General features: G+C 33.2%; 1 protein-coding gene across 1 annotated transcript in view; it reads left to right on the top strand.

The window, feature by feature from the left end:
- The window catches only part of LOC149790393 (dynein axonemal heavy chain 7-like), a 184,759-nt gene that overhangs the window by 112,958 nt on the left and 57,707 nt on the right, over positions 1-14,094 (top strand). Inside the window, exons 46-52 of the mRNA XM_089972442.1 lie at positions 734-963; positions 3,344-3,533; positions 4,682-5,026; positions 6,131-6,273; positions 8,215-8,466; positions 8,940-9,054; positions 13,426-13,589. Coding sequence (XP_089828568.1) covers positions 734-963; positions 3,344-3,533; positions 4,682-5,026; positions 6,131-6,273; positions 8,215-8,466; positions 8,940-9,054; positions 13,426-13,589 — 1,439 coding nt within the window. The remainder of the gene's footprint in view (positions 1-733; positions 964-3,343; positions 3,534-4,681; positions 5,027-6,130; positions 6,274-8,214; positions 8,467-8,939; positions 9,055-13,425; positions 13,590-14,094) is intronic.

The raw sequence follows: 14,094 nt of genomic DNA, 5'->3' as shown, positions 1-14,094 counted from the left end.
AAGTGATACCAAGACTTACAAAATTGGTACTAACAGCTTCCTCGCTAGGCGCACAGCATTAAGAGGTTAGTGTTAGGACTGGTCGGCCTGGTGTCAGGATAATATGATTGGGTGGGACATCATGCTACATGTCTGCAGCATGATGCCCCAGTGCTAGGCATCACTATAAACTGCCACACTGCAGACATCATAGCAATATGACTGAAAAGTTGTTAAAGCTACGTTAAAAATCCTAATCTCACACACACACACACACACATAGTGAGTTCCATGCGAAACAAGGTTTGCACCACATCTTGTAAAGTCTGAATAATTAGCATGTATGCATACTTTTGCCACTGGTGTTGATTGTAAATACTTATTTTATATGAATTTATCATCTTTGCTAATTAGTAGTGTCCTAATTAGTTATGAGCTTTTTACTCTGCTTTTGTATCTATTTAAGCATTGACAAAGTAAAATATGGAGATTTTAGTAAGTAAAAATGCTCCATCAAAACATGCAGTCTTTAAAAACTCCTTGAAATAAACAACTCATCAAAGTGTACCAACCATTTTATAGGTCATGAACATTTGTTGAAGTATGATATGAAGGTAAGCATGGGTGCATATTTCACATTCTGATACTTGCCAGTGTCTTTCTTTTAGCTTTGCAAATGAATAAGGATGACTTATTTTGTTTAACAAACAACATTGTAAAGAGGCATTGTAATTTGAACTCTTCATTCTTGTAGCCATGGCCAGCAGATGCTCTGCAAGCCGTAGCTTCTCGCTTCCTGGAAGAGACCGAGCTATCAGAGGAGGACCGAAATGGTTGTATCGACATTTGTAAATATTTCCACACATCAACCCAGGACCTGTCTGAAAGATTCCTTGCAGAATTGGAGAGACACAATTATGTGACCCCCACATCCTACTTAGAATTGATCAGCACATTCAAAAGTCTGCTGGACGTCAATCGATCGTATGTAACAATTTATGTCATAAAATGTCCTCACTATTAGTAGATATGATACAGTGCTCCTGTTACAATATTGTTAAATCAGAAAGTTTTTCATTGGAGATTTCATTTTATTTATTTTGTAGAATTCAGAATTTGACTGTATTAAAACCCACATGAATCCTGTTGTTTAAAGACGTGATGAAATTTGTATTGGCAGAACTTTGGTCTCACAAACAAACCTGAGTTAAATATCAGTGATGATACAAAATATCTGATTTTACAGTATGTGCAGAATGGACTGACCATGTATCACTCATGCCCATGTAGTTGCCACTGGGTTACACTCCTTTTTTTGAAGGATTTTAAGAGGATAATGCATGTCATTGTCAGTGACCTGATATTTGAATATATGTGCCTTTTGAGTGGCAAAAATTAGCCTAGAAACTACTGAATCTCCACTTGTAACATTCCTGATGCGTGAAGTGCAAGATTATGTGAACAGAACCCAGTAGGTGGTTACTGAGCATGAGTAAGACTGATCCACAGAAAGCCGCCAGATCTCACAGCTTTATGAAATGTTATTTATTAATGAAGTGTTTGTCTGTTTAAGGTAGCTGTTTGATTTTTGAATTTGTTGCATGTTTTTCACATTCTTTAAAAGATACACTGGTCCATGCATTATTGTTTTACAAAACATTCTCTCTGATATCCAACAATAAAATGTAGCACTGTGAGAGTCTGCATGTTCACTTGTATGTTATCTGCATATAAAACTATTTTATTTTGACATCATATCCGTGGCAGTTTGTAGCTTTCTGTTTTTTTTCTGTTTAGTCTGGGATTTTTCATCCTTGCATGTATTTGACTGCTTGGCAATTAGGCATATATGATTGTCATGTGTGATAAAGTAATCATTTGCTTTTTAACACTGAATGAAAACATTTTGTTTTATATTCATCAGAAATTATGAAAGATTTTCATGCCAAACAATCTTCATATAATGAGTTTTGTTGCTAATTGGTTGGTTTGCATAGGTTTAATATTTAAGTCATTTATAAATGATTATGGAATATGAAAAAATGGTATTTAGATGTATTCATCAGAAAAGTTTAATAGAGAACTAATTTTACTATAAATTTGCTTTCTTTTTTATTTTCAAATTTCACCTGTTCAACAATTTTTATCAGTTTTTGCTGCATAAAGAGGGATTCAGTTATTAGCTTACTCATTTTAATCTAAGAATAGATAATGAACCAACATTCCAGTGTTATGACTCTGTGCTCTTAAAAAAAGTAAAAAAAAGAGTGAAAAGCAACATGCTTTGTAAAATTCAACAAATAATTTATTTCTCTAGAACACAAAGTGAAATAATAAAAAAGGAAACTTAAGGTATTGAGTATTAAATCCAAAATAATCCTAGAAATAAAGACACAAGTCCAAATAGTTAAAGTTCTGAATAAACTTTCATGGAAATCCAAAAGAAGTCCAATGCTGAATGTGTTGATGTGCCTGTGATGGCTCGTAAAGTGTTGATGTGCAAACAGTCTTTTGCTGGATCACAGTAATACACTCCAATAAAACTGTATTATTGCTAATTGACACCATGTAGATTACAGTGTGTTAACCTGTTTATCACTTTCACAGCAAAATGTTATATAAATAGTGCTAGAAAACGTGTACCTTTCTATTGGCAATGCTTTAGAAACTGAGTGAATTGCACACCCACTGAGTGAAAGGCTAACAATGCCAAGAATCTTCTGTGCTGTTCATAACACACCTCTCAAATACAGTCAGCTTCTACCTTCACTTGAATGAGTGAAACATGGTCATTCCACTTGGTATGTATTATATCACAATTAGTACATCATTGGTAGCTAAATACAGGATTGTATGTTGTTGTGATGAAATAGTTTCAATAGTGTCAGTTTTCTGTTTTCAACTTCCAGTAGTGATAGATACTTTCACCAAAGGCATAATTATGTATTTTAGGACATATTTTATTGGGTTTTGTTTGGTGTTTTATAGTGCAAGAACACAAGTAGGTTATTTAGTGCCAAGGAAATAGATGTAAAGTGCCTTGCCCAAGAACACACCACAGAAGCAAACCTGGTTACAAGCCTGGCATGCCAACCAAAGAGCCACTGTGGCTTCTGCCTTTATTAGTTGCCTCATATGACATCCAGGGGGCTGCATCAGACCCAGTCTAGATTCATATTAATTAATGCAATAAGTTATTATAAAGCAGACAAAAAAATCATTATTGGTCTTCAGAAGTGAAGGATTGCAAAAAAAAATTTGAATATTTTTGTATAGTTTCGATAAAATAGAGAAAAAATAGAATTACAGACCACCCTTGAAAAGTGAAGGATTGCAAAATAATTTTGAAAATATTTTTGCACAGAATTGTTATGAAGCAAAAGAAACGTTACGAAGTTGGTCTACAGAAATTGGAAAGTGCTGGGTCACAGGTTGCTGATATGCAACAACAGCTGATTGCCCTACAACCCCAGCTTGTGCAGGCCAGTAAAGAAGTAGATGAAATAATGGTTGTCATTGAGAGAGACTCCATTGAAGTGGCCAAAGTAGAGAAGGTAGATAAGTAAAAGCATATTATGCATTTTTTTATATCACCAGCATAGAATTTAAGAAAAATAGATCATAAGTCCTGTCAAATAAACAGTTTAATTTGTCAGTACTCTTAGTACTTTGATTTATTATTGCAGTCTTTTTTCTAACTCATAATGTAGCTGATTCTACATGTACCTTCATTATTTTGATTTTTCCAAGGACACAGAAGTTGTGAAGTCCATAATCTCATGAGCATTTTTAGTCTTTTAAATTCTCATACAGGTTATAATAGCTATGAAGATCATAATATCTAACTATGATGGTCATAATAGCTAAGTATGAAGGTCATAATAGCTAACTATGAAGGTCATAATAGCTAACTATGATGGTCATAATAGCTAAGTATGAGGGTCATAATAGCTAAGTATGAAGGTCATAATAGCTAACTATGATGGTCATAATAGCTACCTATGAAGGTCATAATAGCTAACTATGATGGTCATAATAGCTAAGTATGAAGGTCATAATAGCTAAGTATCAAGGTCATAAGAGTTAACTATGAAGATCATGATAGCTAACCATTCAGCTACTAAAATTGTTTCAGCCTACTTCGATTTAATTGTCATTTTTTCAGTACTCTGATTAACATAAAGCAGTTCAGGTCAGTACTTTGATTAATACAGTAACTCAATGCAGTCTGTTAGTGAAATCAGTAATTTGATCAACATAAAAGAAACTCAGTTCAGTCTGTCAGTGAAAAATGTACTTTAGTTAATACAGTAACTCCACTCAGTCTGTCATAGAAATCAATACTTTTGTTAACATAAATAAACTCAGCTCCATCTGTCAGTGAAATCAGTACTGTGATTAATACAGTAACTCAGCTCCATCTGTTAACAAAATCAGCACAGATTTGATTAATACAGTCATTCATTTTAGCCTGTCTGTAAAATCAGTACTTTGATTAATACAGTAACTCAGCTCCATATGTGAGTGAAATCGGTACTTTGATTAGCATAAATAAACTCAGCTCTATCTGTCAGTGAAGTCAGTACTTAGATTAACATAAATAAACTCAGCTCCAGCTGTCAGTAAAATCAGTACTTTGATTAATACAGTAACTCAGCTCAATTTGTCATAATTTAAATAAATACTTTAAATACTTTTCCAGGTTGTTAAAGCAGATGAGGCAGTGGCTAATGAACAAGCCAAGGCAGCCCAGGCAATCAAAGATGAATGTGATGCTGATCTGGCAGAGGCTTTGCCTGCACTGAATGCTGCTCTTGATGCACTTAACACTCTGACACAAGCGGACATCACCATTGTCAAGACCATGAAAAGCCCCCCAATGGGTGTCAAAATTGTTATGGAAGCTCTTTGTGTCCTTAAGGGAGTCAAGCCAGACAGGGTTCCAGATCCGTCTGGATCTGGCAAAAAGATAGAAGACTTTTGGGGCCCCTCCAAAAAGATCCTTGGTGATATGAAGTTTTTAGAGTCCTTAGTTCAGTTTGACAAGGTATAAATATTGTTTTCTTAGCCATAATGTCAAACTATTTTTCTTTCAGTGCCCGCACTTCTGGATGTTAGACATTATACAGAACTGACTTTCTCTATCTGTCCATCCATGCATATGTCCCTCCTCTGTTTTCAGGCTGTAACATTTTAATGACTATAGAAATAAACCTGCAGTGCAGGTTAATCTTGCGATGAAATTTTTACATAAACTAGATAACTTTGACCAACTTTCCAATGTTTATTCATTGTTGCTAGACAAAATTGTATCTTGGTTTTAGCTCTCATATCTCTTCACCCCGTGTCACCAAAGTTATTCCAAGTTTGTTTCTGTTGGTTTCAGTTTATACTTGCATCGCTTTTGACAATGAAGGAGATTTATCAGTTATGATATGCAAATGATGTCTTTTCTGTACAGACAAATGGTTGCTTTATTGATTATGGTACACTTGTTGATTTTTTTTCTCTTGGCATTGCCGCATATACTGTTTGTATTTATTGTTATTAGGATTTTCAAACATTTGCTATGGAACAATATGAAAGGACCTATTGTGATCCTTTGTTCAGAAGATCAAAAGTCAGGATCTAGGGGTACATGGAAGGAAAGCAATACTTTCTACAGATGATGTTATAAATTTCTGCAAATATTTTACCATAATGTAATTTCAACTTATTTTTTGCTACAGTTTTTTTTTTTTGGGGGGGGGGCTCATTTACGTGTTATTAACTATGGCCTTCATTATTATTGTTGCTGCAGCAGTTATTATTGCTACTGTTGTTATTGTGGTTATTATTATAATTAATAGTAGTACATCATAAAACGGTTATCAGACAAGATGTGATCCATTGTGTTCTAATTAACTGATAGTCCAATAAAAGCATCCTCTTGTAAGGGTTATTGATAATTGAAATGTGTAACTATCAAATTATTTTTAAAAAAGACAAATTCTAGCTTACAGTGTTGAAGTAAACTATGTGATACTTTTCATGTATATCGTTACTGTCCTTTTAAATTCCTGATTTTAGTGTGGAAAATTTTTCTTGTTTGTTTTGTAAGGCTTCAGTATTTAAATTTTCCACAAAAAAAAATAATTTATCTCTTTCGCAGGACAACATTCCAGAGGCATACATGAAAACAATCAGGGCCAAATACATTACCAATCCAGAATTTGATCCTGCAAAGGTCCGAAATGCCTCAACTGCTTGTGAAGGCCTTTGCAAGTGGGTGCGTGCGATGGAGGTGTATGATAGGTAATGCCTCAGTTCATATATATCTTGTCATGAAATCATCTTCAATGGGTAATAATTCCTTGGTGTAAATTTCCTCATAGTTATATATTTGAAAAAAAATCTCTTAAACAGGAATTAAATAAATTTTCAGATAATGTAATAATTAGTTTGAAAAGGTCCAGTATTCCCTCTCAGTAAGACCATTTGTAGGAACCATACAAGTCAACTGACTTACAGCATTTTGTCAAGGCCCAGTATTCCCTCTCAGTAAGACCATTTGTAGGAACCATACAAGTCAACTGACTTACAGTATGTTGTCAAGGTCCAGTATTCCCTCTCTGTAAGACCATTTGTAGGAACCATACAAGTAAACTGACTTACAGTATGTTGTCAAGGTCCAGTATTCCCTCTCTGTAAGACCATTTGTAAGAACCATACAAGTCAACTGACTTACAGTATGTTGTCAAGGTCCATTATTCCCTCTCTGCAAGACCATTTGTAGGAACCATACAAGTCAACTGACTTACAGTATGTTGTCAAGGTCCAGTATTCCCTCTCAGTAAGACCATTTGTAGGAACCATACAAGTCAACTGACTTACAGTATGTTGTCAAGGCCCAGAATTCCTTCTCTGTAAGATCATTTGTAGGAACCATACAAGTCAACTGACTTACAGTATGTTGTCAAGGTCCAGTATTCCTTCTCTGTAAGATCATTTGTAGGAACCATGCAAGTCAACTGACTTACAGTATGTTGTCAAGGCCCAGTATTCCTTCTCTGTAAGATCATTTGTAGGAACCATGCAAGTCAACTGACTTACAGTATGTTGTCAAGGTCCAGTACTCTTTCTCTCTGTAACACAATTTCCAGGAGCCATACAAGTGGACTGCTGAATAATAGCATGTAAAGTCTAGTACTTGTTCTCTGTCACACAATTTCTAGGAGCCATATAAGTGAAATGCCTTATAATATATTGTAAAGGTACAGAACTCTCTCATTATGACACCATCATTGGTGTCACACAAGTGGACTGCCTTATATTATATTATTAAGGTTCAGCACTCCCTCATTATAACACCATTTGCAGGAGCCATACAAGTTGATTTCATTATAGTCAGTAGTAAAGGCTGCATACTCCATCATTATAACACCATTTGCTGGAGCCATACAAGTGGATTTCCTTATAGTTGATAGTAAAGGCAGCATACTCCCTCATTATAACACCATTTGTAGCAGCCATACAAGTAGATTTCCTTATAATCAATAGTAAAGGCAGCATACTCCCGAATTATAGCACCATTTGCAGGAACAATACAAGTGGATTTCCTTATAGTCGATAGTAAAGGCAGCATACTTCCTTATTATAACATCATTTGCAGGTGCCATGCAGCATGACTGCCCTATAGTAGGCAAGGTCACCTTATATTGAGGCTTTTATCAGTAATATTAATTTAAAGTAATACAATGGGATCCATGACCATACATGTCTTATAAAATTGTGATATACTGAGGGGTCTTATTGTGAGGGAGTATTGTAATTATGAATGATCACATTCATGGTTTGTGTTTTACAGGATGAAAACCTGTGAAATTGAAAGACATAAAGGAGGCTTATTTTAGAAACTTAAATTATTGAATGATCATAAACATATTTTGCTGATACTTGATTGTTTGTCCCAAGTTGCTAATCTTGTTACGTCAAAGAGTGATGTCTTGAAGAAGACCAAAGCAGACCTCACCAAGGCTGTGTCCTTTTTTGAAAAATTAGGTTACTGTGATATATTCGTCCATTTTTTATAATTCAATAACCTAAATATAGATTTTAGTGTCATTAGATTGTATTGAGTGTGAAGTTTAAAGTTTGGATACATAAAACATACAAAAAAAACATTGGGTGGGTACCATTCAAGTTCCAGCATATTTCTGTCTCCATCTTTCTTTGTTTTTTTCTTTTTTTGTTTAGGGTTGCTAAAGTTGTTGCACCCAAGAAGGAAGCTTTGAAGAAGGCCAATGGAGAACTTGCCACTGCTATGGCCTCTTTGGAGAAAAAGCGTGCTTCACTGCGGGAAGTTCAGGACAAGTTACACAAGCTGCAGGACAAATTAGAGCAAAACAAGGCCAAAAAAGTGGACCTTGAAAACCAAGTTGACCTATGTACAAAGAAATTGGAAAGAGCAGAACAGTTGATTGGTGGTCTTGGTGGTGAGAAGCATAGGTATATCTTCAACATTTTTGATTTACATACCTTTATAGATAAGGAGATCTTGAAATACCTCTTCTAGTTGTACAAAAAATAATGCCAATCTAAATTTCAGTTGAGTTTGCTATCATATCCAGTACATTTTTTAACCTAATTTTAAATTTCTTAACCTAGGAATAAAATTAATTAAATGCAAACATGTTTAACTTCAGTAAATATTATCCTTAATTTTGAATAATCTTGGTTTCAAATTTTATTTCATTTAGCACTTAATATAAAGGGCAATGATTATTTTTTGTGAACGTGCATGCATTATGGAAAATTAAATAAAAAATATGTCCTGAATGGAATTGATTTTCAATATACCACATTAAATATTTCAACAGTTAATGTAGCAGATTTTTAATTGATATTATATTTTTTATCTATGATGCAAATGAAAAATAAAAAAGAATTTTATGGATGAGTTTTAAAATTTAATTTTTCAGATGGGGTCAGGCTGCTAAACATCTTGGAGTTAGGTACACCAACTTGACAGGAGATATTCTCATAGGTTCAGGAATTGTTGCATACCTTGGAGCCTTCACCTCTGCCTTTAGACAGGTCAGTAATGAGAAAATATCTGGATTGATCCAGAAATCTGAATCCAGTTTTCAGAAATATCCAGAATTTCCATTCTGAATCCAATTTTCAGGATTTAGTCCAATTTTTATCCTTTTTTTGAACTGATTCTGGCTAAATCAAGCTGCTCAAGATGAAAAACAGTTTTTCTCACTATCTTTGCAAAGAATTAAGAATTCAACATTCCAAAACTTGTAAAGTGATATTAACAGTTCACATAAATGTGTGTATTATAGCCTGTATAAAATGGTATTAGTATTGGAAAAACAGCTCTCATGTCGATTATCATATTTTCTTAGGAAGTTACTTGCTAAATTTGTGTACTCAGTGCATATGCTGAAAATAAAGACAGGTAAGCATAGCAGGATTGATAGAAATAATAGATACTGTGAATTATGCCAGAAAAATAATGTTTATGTGGTAGAAGATGAATTCCATTTTGTTTTTAAGAAATATATTTTTTCTGTCTTTCTTTAGAAATATTTTTATCCCTCGAGTCATAGTAATATATTAACTATAAGAAATCTTTCTTACTACATCAATTCAACTTTTCATCTTAGACAATCTTTAATAACACAAATGACTGGTGAATATTATATTAAGAGGTAGTAACATTTTTATAATATTATGCACCAATTATAGGAAATTATGTATGTATACTGATGAACACCATATTTAACTAATTTACACAATGGTGCACATTATATTTACTTATATATTGTAATATGTGTGGGTGGCCTAAATTACTGAACAAAGTACATGTTATTATTATTTCAACTGATTCTAAATTCCAGATCCAGTTTTCTGGGTTCTGATTGAGTTTTCTTGAGACCTAATTTCATTCTGGAGTTTCACAAAACATTTCCAAATGTTCATTCTTTTATTGGGATTTCATAATATCATATTTCATATATTTTATCGTACCCTTTAATTTTTCATACACAATCCAGTTATCAAAATAATAATTATTTAAATGCATCATAATTTTTTGTACATAACACTGTATTTTTCTATAAAAAAAAAATCCATTAAATTATGAGACATAAAATTTGTACTTAGAAGATTTATGTTTGCTAAAAAGATCAAAAATACTGTATTGCCATTTTGTTTTTACAAAAATTAATAATTAATTTTTGTTGGTGGGAAAATACAATGATTGATGCATAAGCATGGGTGCCCACAGCATAGTTTAAGGGGGTCACATGACCCTCCCCCCCACAAAAAAATCATACAGCAAATCTATATAAATATATATAAATTCCAACAAGTTTGATCATGCAAATGAAGTTGAAAATATGTCACAAGATTTAGTTCAGAATGTTTAGTAAATATCAGCTTTAGTTTCAGAATGCTTAATATACTAACTCTCCTGGCTGTGACTGACTGACCCACCCCCAGCAAAAAATCCTGACACACACCCCCAGCAAAAAATCCTGACACACACCCCTGCAAAAAATCCTGTGGGCACCCATGTGCATAAGCTCTCTTATTGTCATTACAATATCTACTGGTGTTTATTAACAAATGGACAAAGGACATCAAAGACCATACCTTTAAGTATTATTGTTAATTAGTTCTTCTTATTAAGTATGTCACTGTAACAAAACACCACGTGCATTTTAAAACGAGTTTGGAAGCCCTCTGATGTTTTCTTATCCAACAAAAATTACGTCTCAATACACGCTAAAGTGAAGACCACAGACCATTGGTCAACTAGTCTTATTGTTTCATTATAGTCATACAAACATAAAATATAAAAACCTTGTCATTCCATTGTAAATTTGAAAGTCATGGACTCCATTAAATCGATTTGTATGTATGTATGTATGTATGTATGTATGTATGAATCTATCTATGTATTATCTTTTAAGTGCTTGTTCTGTCTTGACTTGGATATAATTAACATTTTATTGCTGATTTATTCTACGATATACCCCACTATTATCTTTATTGGTGAGTTCAAATAACTAGTAATGTGTATGATCGCTTGTCATTGTAACATTTGCTGTATGGACAATGTTTTCAATAGCACATTAACAGATTTTCATTTCCCTAAAGAGAGCCTCATTTCCCTACTGGCAGCCTCGCTGATTTGACCTCTTCTGTCCATTCTTGTCCTCAATCTGGTTTCACCTGGATAACCAAGCACTAAGCATGTTTAATTACCATGTAAATAACACTGCATAGCCATGTGGTTGTTGTGACAATGCATATCATAATTAAAACAAGAATGAATTGTTGATTTAGTGGTGTTTATTGATAATGGAATAGAGTAGGGTTGTAATACATGAGGATTATCACAGTCGTCAGGTGACAAAAAATAGGTTTTTTTTCTCTTTGCAAAAACTACAAATAAAAACCACCCTGAATAAATATAGTCTTGTACACTGAACAATTTTTTTTTCATCTCTGTCTCTCTCACACACACACATGTGCACATACTCATGAGCATTAACTAAAACGTGATTTCAAGTTCTTTATTTTTTATTGCAATTTGATATTGAGATTGTTGCTGTAAAAATGCAAGTCGCACTTAATTTCTTGACAATGTGGACTCATCATTGCAATGGGTACAATTTACCAATAAATAATACCCATAACTAACACATGTTTGAGCCATCTTAATCATTTTGCCATCATTATACAACATAGTAGCTACATATGCTCCAAATGCAGACAAGCTTGCACACTGAGAGATAATCCTCTCTCTCTCTCTTTCAGTAAAAACAACAAAAATCTTTTTGAGTGATTTTATTTTTATTGTAATTAGATTCTTGAATTGAGAGCAGAATGAGACAGAAAATATACATTTACTTTGTACGTTTGTACTGTTAGGTTGTTGAGTAGTGTGTGTTCCATAGAACTTGTTCAGGTACGATCCCATTGTTTTCATACATGGTCAGTACCACCAAATGATAATTATTTATTTTACATATAAGTTTTTGTACACTGAAATTAATATTTATTTTTTCCTGTATGAAAAATTATATGAAATACTGTATCTTTCTTATTTCTTGGTCTGTGAAGTTACAAATGAATTCTAATTAAACGCTAAGAATTACATAAAATCCTAATATCTTAAATTCATCTGACATGAGTCTAGTTTATTTAGTAAGTAAACTTCAAGATTTCATCACATTTGAAAAGTTTCTTGATCTGTTTTGCAGCATAAAGGACTCTTTTATTATTTGGAGAAAAAAATTTTGATGGCAAATGCTTAAAATGATCAGAAAAACAAAAGCATGCTTTATACTGATTGCATGTCATCATACATCATCAGGATCTCTTTAAGGAATTAAAATGGCAAAACATAAATGCAACCATGAACTATTAAAAACAGCAGCTTTTCAACAAAGCCACATATCGGGTCATGCCAGCTTTCTCAGCAAATTGTTGCGACTCAGTTCAAGACTAGTTATAATGCTTAGCGAGTCATGTACTCTAAATATTGCTAGAACATACAGTGTGCAATTCAAATGAAGTTTGAAATATTCAGGTGCTAAAATATGAAACTCACTTCATCTAAATATCAGAATGAAAAGTTCAGCAGACTACTTCGAAAGAAGACATCTTGAATTTGTGTAACAAAAATGAAATGTTGTTAGTAATATTACTTCCTGCCATTACAATTAAAAATATTGAAATAATTCTACTTACTTCATGTTAGTTTATATTGGCATGATTTAATTTATCCTAATAGTATTATCTGTACCATATTGCAGCACATTGCTAATCATGGTATAGTTATTCCTATGTTATATTTGATGTTTGCTGCTATAGACGTGCTATAGATTAGGTTGATTGATTTTATAGTAATGGATGTCCACAGTGGAGAATAGCTATGCATTAATTGAGTTATCCTCTTAATAAAAATAATAATAATTTTATTATTATTGTTATTATTATTATTATTATTATTATTATCATCAGTACTCTAAAATTTTCAGGGTTGATATCCTATCCATTTCACAGACTATACTACTGGCACAAATTCCAATTTAGTCAAGATAGTCATGTCAAACCTGATTAAAAATTGTGCTTTGAGGAGAAACTCTATAAATGGGACATTTTCAGGAGAACATAAAATTCTAAGTTCTATCTTTCACCCTCCAGCAGTCAGTAATAACTCCAAGAAGCAAAGTCCTTTGTGATTTTTTGACATAGAATCCCATACAGAAAAATGTGTATGAACCCTGTACCAAGGACTCACATACGATAGAATAATCACAAGATGTACTTGCAAGATTTTCCTGATCTTTTGATAACAAATAGTCATCCATTGCATGATAAGAATATTTTGTATTTTAAAAAAATCACATGTGAGAAATGCAAGAAATATGTTATCTCTTTCAGGATCAAATCAGACTGTGGCAAGAAAGTGTGAAAAAGGCTGGTATTCCCTGTTCAGATGACTTCAGCTTGATCCAAACCCTTGGTGACCCTGTCAAGATTCGGGCATGGAATATTGCTGGTCTGCCAACAGACTCCTTCTCAGTTGAAAATGGTATCATTTTGAGGTATGTTTTCCATAGATTTCCCATGGAATGGAATTTGTTTAAACTCCTGATGAGAACAGGAAACATTTTAACAAATATCTTGATTGTATGTGTCAGATATTATCACATTCCCCCTGCAGTATCTTCACTTAGCACTACAACTTCCAACATTTTTACCAATTACACCTCCAAAACAACCAGTTGCTTGAATATTACAGTAACATCAAAATAAGACTGTAATATCCAAATAAAGCTAATATCCCATCATGATTGTAATATCCAATTAAAACTAATATCCAAGAATGATTGCAATATCTCAATAAGACTAATATCCAGATAAGACTAATTTACAGAGACTAATATCCAAAGGAGACTGTAATATCCAAAAAAGATTAATATCCAAAGTGATTGTAATATTCAAATAAGACTTTGCATTCAGATATGACTAATATCACAATAACACTAATATCCAAAAGAGACTAATATCAATTAAGACTAATACCTTAAAATGATAGTAATGTCCCAG

The sequence above is a fragment of the Sinohyriopsis cumingii genome, chromosome 10 (assembly GCF_028554795.1).
Source record: "Sinohyriopsis cumingii isolate HCF-2022 chromosome 10, ASM2855479v2, whole genome shotgun sequence".
In the NCBI taxonomy this organism is placed as follows: Eukaryota; Metazoa; Mollusca; class Bivalvia; order Unionida; family Unionidae; genus Sinohyriopsis; species Sinohyriopsis cumingii.
This window is presented reverse-complemented; position numbering and strand designations above follow the sequence as displayed.